The 8101-nt window shown below is 73.3% G+C and overlaps 2 protein-coding genes across 2 annotated transcripts in view; one reads left to right on the forward strand and one right to left on the reverse strand.

Annotated features, from left to right (window-relative positions):
* Positions 1–2788, reverse strand: part of CHLNCDRAFT_21495 (hypothetical protein) — a gene marked incomplete at both ends in the record, with an annotated part of 5669 nt that extends 2881 nt beyond the window's left edge. The window contains 7 exons of the mRNA XM_005849308.1: positions 244–280; positions 302–422; positions 659–746; positions 1012–1156; positions 1397–1515; positions 2011–2130; positions 2429–2788. Of these exons, the coding sequence (XP_005849370.1) occupies positions 244–280; positions 302–422; positions 659–746; positions 1012–1156; positions 1397–1515; positions 2011–2130; positions 2429–2788 (990 nt within the window). The remainder of the gene's footprint in view (positions 1–243; positions 281–301; positions 423–658; positions 747–1011; positions 1157–1396; positions 1516–2010; positions 2131–2428) is intronic.
* Positions 2789–3295: 507 nt separating this feature from the next.
* Positions 3296–8101, forward strand: part of CHLNCDRAFT_143833 (hypothetical protein) — a gene marked incomplete at both ends in the record, with an annotated part of 5204 nt that continues 398 nt past the window's right edge. Inside the window, 7 exons of the mRNA XM_005849112.1 lie at positions 3296–3933; positions 4092–4905; positions 5116–5169; positions 5418–5573; positions 5774–5834; positions 6010–7278; positions 7458–8052. Coding sequence (XP_005849174.1) covers positions 3296–3933; positions 4092–4905; positions 5116–5169; positions 5418–5573; positions 5774–5834; positions 6010–7278; positions 7458–8052 — 3587 coding nt within the window. The remainder of the gene's footprint in view (positions 3934–4091; positions 4906–5115; positions 5170–5417; positions 5574–5773; positions 5835–6009; positions 7279–7457; positions 8053–8101) is intronic.

Below are 8101 nucleotides of genomic sequence, written 5' to 3' on the forward strand. Positions count from 1 at the left end.
TCAGCCGGCCGTCGGCGGTGCGCGGCAGGCCGCCCGCGCTGCGCGCGCTGCGGGGAGGGGCCGGAGGGCGGGGGGCGGGGGCAGGCGGGGGGTGGGGTGAGGTGCGCGGGTGGGGGCTCGGCGGGGCGCAGGGTGCAGGCTGAGGAGGGGAGGGGATCGGTGCGCCCAGCTGTGCAGGCCAACCGGGAGGAGGCAAGCAGAACGTCCGAGGCCGGGGCCACAAGCCCTCGCAAACAGACGCACACGCGCGCATGCACGCACACCACCACACAGAGAGCCGCTGCAGAGAGTTGCGACTCACGCCTCCTCCGCCCTCGCCACCTCTTCCTTCAGCTTCAGCAGCGCCGCCACCGCCTCCTTGCTGGCCTTGGCCAGAGCCTTGTCCTCCTTGGCCGCCGCAGCCGCCGCCTTGGCCTCCTTCACTGCCGCGCCCTGCGCCGCCAGCTGCATGGCGGAGGCCGCGGGCCAGGGCAGCGGCGGCGCATGTCGGCACACGCTCGCACGCGCGGCGCCTGGGCGGGCGCGCAAGCCTGGCCGGCAGCCTCAAGGGTGTGGATGCTGCCGTGGATGCGGAGGGAAGGCAGAGCCGGACCGCAGGCCAGGCTCCAAGGCAGGCCCACAGGCGCTCCAAGTGCTGCCCCTCCTGCCCCCGCCAAACGCACCCTGTCCTGCAGCGCTGCAAGCTCTTCTGGGGTGGGGGGCGGCACCTCAGGCTCCTCGTCAATCTTGTTAAGCAGCGTGGTGACCTGCGGGAGGAAGGAGGGCGGGGAGGAAAGGAGGGCGGGGAGGGAGGCGGGCAGCCAGTGAGCGAGGGAGGAGGGAGGGCGCAGCAGGTCGGCCTCACAACGCTGCTGCAGGCCGGCCGGCCGTGCAGCCAGCCGCAGCCAGGCGCCTGCCAGCCAGCAGGCAAGGGCGCCGCACGGCGCCGGTGCCGGCGCCGGCGCGGGGGGGCACGCGGGCATGCAGGCGGCGCAGCCTGGCGGGGCGGCATGCCCCCCACCCCACCCCCACCTGGAACATCTCCCCTGCCCCCTCGCAGTCGCTGGCCGTGACGATGGGCGTGTGCACATACAGGAAGCCTCGCTCCTGGAAGAAGCGGTGGGTGGCATAGGCCAGGGCGTTGCGGATGCGCGCCACAGCGCCGATGGTGTTGGTGCTGCGGGAGGCGGGGGAGGGGAGGGCCGGGGCGGCGAGGGTGGGTAGCCAGGCAGGCAGGCAGGCAGGCAGGCGACGGGGCCCGGCGGCACACGGTGCAGGCGGGTCATGCAGCGCGCTGCGACGCCCGGCATTCCGACCGCCGCGGCTGCGGCCCGGGCGCGGCCACCCCGGCGCGGGGGGCCGCCGCCCTGCCCTGCACGGCGCCTCTGCCTGCCCGCGCGCGCAGGCGGCGCCTCACCGCGGCCGCAGGTGCGCCTTGTCCCGCAGGAACTCAAAGCTCTGCTTCTTCTTGGCCAGCGGGTACTCTGCCGGGTCTGTGCTGCCCACATGCACAACTTTGGTGGCCTTCAGCTCCACCTGTACACAAGCACAGGCGGCGGCAGGAGCAGAGGGGCGGCGGCGGCGGCCTGCTGAGCGCGCGTGCGTTGGTTATTGCTTCGCACTGGCAAACCCACACGCACAGCGGCAGCAGGGCGGTGGGGGCGGGCGACACGGGCGCAGCGGCGGCGGCGGCGGCAGCGGCAGCGGGGTGGCCAGCCGGGCAAGCGCAGGAGCGGTGCATGGAGGGAGGGGAGGGAGGGGGTGTGTCGTGACCGTCCGACGCAGGTCGCCCCACACGCGGCGGCCCGGTGAGGAGCCGCCCGGGGGAGCTGCTTTAAACAGACACGCTTGCTGTGCGAAGGCTAACTAGAGGAGGAGCTCAGGGCGGGCGCCAGGCGCCCGCTCATCCACCACTCTCGGCCTTCGGTGCAGGCGGCGGCGCGGCTGGCGGCAGCAGGCGGCGTGCAGGGGAGCGCGCGGTCGAGCCGGCAGCGCAGCAGCCCCAGCGGGCGGCTGCCGCCGCGCGCCAACCTTCTGCTTGGTGCCGGGCGGCGTGGCTGCCAGCACTCCCTCTATCAGCACGCAGGTGCTGGTGGGCGTCAGCTGCCTCAGCCCCCCAACTTGGTCCCCCACCTCTTTGTCAACCATGATCTGCATGGGGTGGGGGCTGCGTAGAGGTGAGGGCGCACCGCCAAACAGGGCACCACAGCGGTCAAGTAGTGCCGGCGCAGGCGCAGCAGACGGCGTCGCACGCCACTGCTGCACACGCCGGCCGCCGCGCCTGCTACAGCCGGCACCCCAAGGCCTGGCCAGCCACCCACAATTTCACCGTCCGCCTCTGCGGGCAGCACCCTGTACCCTCTTGGGGGACACACCCGGCTGCCAGCCGCCTGGCCGGGCCGCATCCCGGGCCTGCGCCCGCGCCCCGCCTCGCGTGCCGCCGCCGCACCTGGATGTTTTGGAAGCAGCTGCCGTCGTTGACTTCGAGAAAGGCAAAGGCTCCCGCGCCCGCCTCGCGCCCCGTCTTGACCCAGCCGCCGATGCGGATGGTCCTGCCCACCAGCGCCAGGCCCTGCGACTCTGACTCCACCACGCTGCTGACCAGGGTGCGGCCGTAGGAGCGGGAGTAGGGGGCCACCAGCTCCAGCTCCGCCTCCTTCTTCTTCAGCGTGGCCTGCAGGGAGGGAGGGTGGAAGGGAGGAGGTGCAGGAGCGGAGAGAGGGCTGGCAGGGGTTGGCTGGGCTCGGCAAACCCTGACTGGGGCCTCGGTGGCGGCGGCGGCGGCGCCCGCATGCGCGCCGCCTTGCATGTCGCGCATTGGCCCACCTGCAAGCTCTCCAGCTGCTGCCTCAGCGCCTCCACCTCCTCCGCGGTCACGCTGCTGCCGTTGGCCTGCGCCATCTTATCTGGGGTGGTGGTGCTGGCGGGGGCCCGTCCGGCGGCGCACAGGGACTGCCGCTGCTGGCACACCCTGCTGCGCAACGGCTGCTGCGAACCGAGCCTGGCGGCTGCACTCAAAGGCTTGCTCGCAGCGGCCCGAGTGGCTCCACAGGTCAACAGGCGCAAATGCTGGGCCAGTAGGCGGCAGCCTAGCATTTGAGTGTGGCGCCGCTCAATTGGATGGTGCTGTCTGGCTGGCCCGATCGAAGAGACTCGGGGCCAATGCCGCAGCAGTCTCAGCAGCAGCGTGCACTTTTGTTCTCGATCAGGCCTCCAAAGTCAATTTGGATCGTCCCTCCATTCCCTGCGATGGTCTACGGGGCTGCAGGGATTGCAGGTCGGCCATTTTGCCCATCTCACAACTGATCAGGCCGCCATGGCTCTCGTACACCCTCTCGTGCAGCGCCTGCTGGTGGCCGAGGCGGCGGGTCACGCCCCGCAGGGTGCACTGGCCGGCGCACTGGATTGCTGCACCCTGCCGCCGGGCAGCGGCAGCGCCGACGGTGACGCCGCCTCGCTGCGTGCGCTGTTGCTTGCGCACCCAGACCCCCCGACGGTCCTGGCAGCGGCGGCCAATGCCAGCGGCCACCCTTGCGCCATGGGCATGCTGCTGGCGCAGCTGCTGGGCGGCAGCATCGTGCACAGCTCGGAGCTCCTGGCGGCGCTGCCACCTGCCGGCTGGGCTGCCGCCGTGGCGGGCCTGCATGCCGCCGCCAGCAGCGGCACGCTGCCCCCGGCAGCCCGTGGAGCAGCGCGGCAGGCCTGTGGCACCGTGGTGAAAATGCTAGTGACCTGCGGCGGCGGGGCGGAGCAGCTCCAGCAGCAGCCCACGCCCCAGCTGCAGCAGCAGCAGCAGCGGGCGGAGCGCTGCCTGCAAGAGCTGCGCCAGGCCTGGTCCGGCATCAGCCACGGAGGGGACGACGGCAGTGGCAGCAGTGCTGACGGCGCGGCGCTGCTGGCGGCGGCGGTGGAGGTGGTGGAGGCGGAGGTCTTCCCAAGGCAGCGGGCCCGCAGGTGTGGTGGCAGGGGGAGCACCGCCTGCCCCAGTCGCTGCTGCTGCTGCTGCTGCTGCAAGCTTGCTTCACGTATGGCAGGGGTGCTCAGCTTGCAGCCTTCCTGGCATGCCCGTGTGTGCGCTTCCCTCACGTGTGTCGCCTCCCTGCTGCTCGCAGCTGGCTGACGGCCGAGCTGGGGCGGGTGCTGCAGCTGGCGCCAGGCGATGACGGCCTGCAGCTCCGCCACCAGGCAGCAGCAGGTGCAGAGGGCGACGGCAGCGGCGGCGCGCCGTGGCGTGCCGCCATGGCCGCCTTTGCTGCTGCCCTGCCGGCGGAGGTGCTTGTGGATCAGGTGCAGGCCGCGGTGGCCCAGGGCGTGCTGCACACGCGCCGCGCCGCCGCCGCGCTGGCATCGGCGGCCGCCACCGAGACTGCTGCCGCCACACGCATCGAGCTTTGGGTGCAGCAGGCGACGGGCGCCTCGCTGGCGGCGCACGCGGGCAGTGCGCTGAGCGGCCTGCTGGCGCTGATGCGCGAGCTGCTGCCGCAGTGGGTGCCCAGCCAGCAGCAGCCACTGCCGGGCCCGGAGCAGCGCTACGCTTCCTGGTTTGGAGGCACCCTGCTGGCCCCGCAGCACCAGGCGCACCTGCAGTTTCTGGTGCAGCAGGTGCTGGTCCCCATGCTGCCAGAGGACGGACCCTGCTGGGTGCAGGCGCAGGCTGACGCGCTGGCCTCCCTGCTGCGCCGCGCCCGCCAGCAGCACGCGCCGCTGCCGCCCAGCGCCCAGCAGGCGGCTGAGGAGTACTTAGGCATGGCGCAGCAGCGGCTCAAGGCTGCGGCGCAGGAGCGGGAGGAGGAGCAGCGGGGAGGCGGGGACGGCGGGGCGGGCGCGGCGCCGGGCCGCGCCGGCGGGCAGGGCGGCGGCGGCTCTCCCGGCACCGCCGACTCCAACCTGCACAAGGGGCGGGAGATTGTGAAGGGGCTGCTCAAGGTGGGGGTTGGGCAGGGGCCTGGCCTTGCTTGGCACCATCCATCTGCTTGCACAACCATTGGTCCATCTGCAGTGTGTGTGTGAGGCAGGTGGTGGCACATGTGCAGCAGGTGTGTGAGGCAGGTGTGGCACCTCGGGAGGCGCCTGGTGAGGCTGCCGCCCTGCCCTGGTCCACCCACCTCAGCTGCTGCCTGCTGGCCACCGATGCAGGAGTTCGAGCTGGGCGGCGGCCAGCTGAAGGTAGCCACTCTGGCCGCCATGCAGGTGGGCAGGCAGCGCCCCTGCGCCTGCCCCCGCCGCTGGCTGCGCTGGCTGCTGCCGCGCGCCCTTGCAGCCCCGGCCTGCCTGCCCTGCCGGCGGCTGCTACGCGCCAGCCTGCCTGCATCGCCTGCACTCATCACCCGCCGCTGTGCTGCCCATGCCTGGCCCGACCCACACACACCACACCAAAGCCACACTCGCCCACGCCCCTGAGTCCCCCCTGCTGCTGCTGCTGCGCCCTGCCCTCTCAGGCCAACGCGGCCAGCATGTTCACCAGGGGAGCGCTGCACGGCATGATGGTCCCCGCTCTGCTGGAGCCCTGCGGGGATGCGGCGGCCGCCGCGCAGCGTGCGGCGCTCATGCAGGCGCGTGCCCCAGCGCCGCTGCGCCGGCCGCCGCCGGCTGCTGTGCGCGCGCCACAACTGACTGCTGCGCTGCCTGGCGCCTGCCCGCCGGCCACGCTGCTGTCCTGCTCTGGGTGGGAGGCGGCTGAGATGGGGCCCGCGCTGTGTCGTTTCAGGGGTTATATCTTATCTCGCACCCATGCCGCCGCTGCTCATTTTTGTTTATTCATCTTTCTTTTGTTTCTGTTACGCCCTTCCTGCAGTACCTGCATGGGGAGCTGACCAGGCGCGGCGACACACACATCAGGCAGCACTTCTGCCCAGGTGGGGGGGCCCGCAGCCATGGGTGGGGTTGCCGCCAGCGTTTGTGGACAGAGCCGGTGCTGGTGTGGCGGTGCGGCTGCGAATGGGTGTCGGTGGGCGCACAATAGCTGCCCCCTCCCTGGATGCATGGTGCTGACAGAACTTGTTCTGCCGGTGCTGGCTGCTGGCTGCGCAGAGGCGGTGCAGCGGTACCACCGGCAGTGCTTGCGGGCCCAGCTGGACGGAGCCACCCTGCAGCAGCTGGCCGACAGAGCCCCCCACCTGCTGCTGGCGCCCGGCAGCGGCGGCGGCGCCGGCGCCGACGGCATCACCGGCCACCAGCTTCTGGACCGCATGGCTCGCCTAGTGCGGGAGCACTTGCAGGCGTGGCAGCAGCAGCACCAGCGCCCAGACCATCAGCAGCAGCAGCAGGGGTTAGCTATCGGGCTCAGCAGTGGGCCAGGTGGGAGCGGCCCAGGCGCCGCCTCCAGCCCCGAGCAGCTGGCACGGGTGCTGGTGAGCACCTGGACGGCCGCCTACTGCGCCAGCCTCGGCGGCAGCAGCGGTGGCGGCCCATCGGTGGTGGCGGTGGCGGCGCACGTGCTGAGCATCGCGCACCGGGAGCCGGCGCTGCATGGGCCGCTGCTGGGCCGCCTGCGGCACGTGCTGCTGCAGGGCGGGGAGCCGGCAGGAGCAGCAGGGGGGCAGCAGCAGCAGCAGGAGGAGGAGGAGGAGGAGGAGGGGGCTGGGCGGGGCGGCCGGGAGCTGGAGGCAGCTGCCTTGCTGGCCACAGTGGCTGGGGCGCTTGTGCACCCGCACCCGCACCCGCACCACCAGCAGCAGCAGCAGCAGCAGCAGCCAAGCGGGGCCGCCGCCGCCACCGCCGCCGCCGCCGCCGCCGCGCCCACCCTCCAGCCGCTGTTTCTGTGGCGCTGGCAGCAGCAGCCTGGGCGGGGAGGCGGCGGCCAGGGCGGCGGCGGGGCTGTGCCGGGCGAGGTGCCGGGCCCCGCCTGGCTGCAACAGCTGCTGGAAGGCCTGCCCCTGCGCAGCGCAGCGGGCATGGCGCGTGCAGGCCAATTTGCGGCGGCCCACCTGAGCTGCCTGCGCCACTTCCAGCAGTACTGCCTACTGCCAGCCGCCACTGGCAGCACCCAGGGTGGCACCAGCACCGCACTGCTGCTTCGCTGGCGCCGGCCGGCGGCGGCCGCGCCCTGCAGCGAGGCATACGGCGGCCAGCTGGCGGCCAGCCTGGTGTTCCCGGCCTGCCCTGCCGCGCTGCACCTGCAGCGCTGGCTGCTGCTGCGCCTGTCTGTGGCCCGGCAGCTGCTCTGCGGCTGCGGCTGCGGCGGCGGCGCCGCGGCAGCGGCTGGGGGCGAGGGCAGGGCGGCCAAGCGGCCGCGGCCCGAGCCTGGCGCGGTGGAGCAGGCGCTGCAGGCCTGCCTCGCCTGCCTGCAGTCCGAGACGGGTGCCCTGCTGGCTGCCGCCGCAGGCAAGCCGGCCGGGCCGCCGTGCGGCGCCCGCTGCGGTCGCCTGCCGCTCAAGAGCTGCGGTCGCCTGCCAGCCACCGCTTTGTCTGCCGCCGCTAGCATGTGAGCCGGGGCGGCCGCCGACTGCCCTGCCCCTGCTGCTGCCCCCACCCTGCAGGCAAGCTGCCGCTCGTGGAGTTCCTCCGCCTCGAGGCCGGCGCCGCCGGCGCCGCCAGCGACCTGCTGCCGCCCGGCGCCGCCGACCCCGCCTTCCGCCTGTGCTGCGCGCTGTACCTGGGCAGCCCCGCCGCGCCAGCTGACGCCAGCAGCGGCGGCGGCGCGCCTCACGTGCCGCACCTGCCAACGCCGCCGCCCCTGGACACACTGATCCAGCCGTTGGCAGCGGGGCCCGCGCACGGCACGGCGGGAGGGCCGGCGTGCCGGTCGGGAGCTGCCGCCGGCGGCACCGATGCGGAGATTGTCATACCAGACAGCGAAGAGGAGGAGGAGGAGGCGGAGGCGATGGAAGTCGCAGAGGCGCCAGCTGCCAATGGCTTGGGGGCCTGCGGTGCCGCGGCAGGCGGCCCTGCCGCCACCCTGGACAGCCTCGCGGTGGCGGTGGCAGTGCTGCTGGTGTGGCCGGGGGCTGAGCAGGCGGCCGCGGCGGCGGCGGTGTGCCAGAAGGCTTGCGCCCATGCGCTGCGCCTGCTGACCGCGCCCCAGCAAACCGCACCCAGCAGCGCCAGCCTGCAGAAGCTGCTTCCGGCGCTGCTGTGCAGCCTGGTTGGAGGTGCCAGGAGCGGCTGGCGTGAGGTGGTGGCG

This window comes from Chlorella variabilis (assembly GCF_000147415.1).
Source record: "Chlorella variabilis unplaced genomic scaffold CHLNCscaffold_6, whole genome shotgun sequence".
Classification (NCBI taxonomy): domain Eukaryota; kingdom Viridiplantae; phylum Chlorophyta; class Trebouxiophyceae; order Chlorellales; family Chlorellaceae; genus Chlorella; species Chlorella variabilis.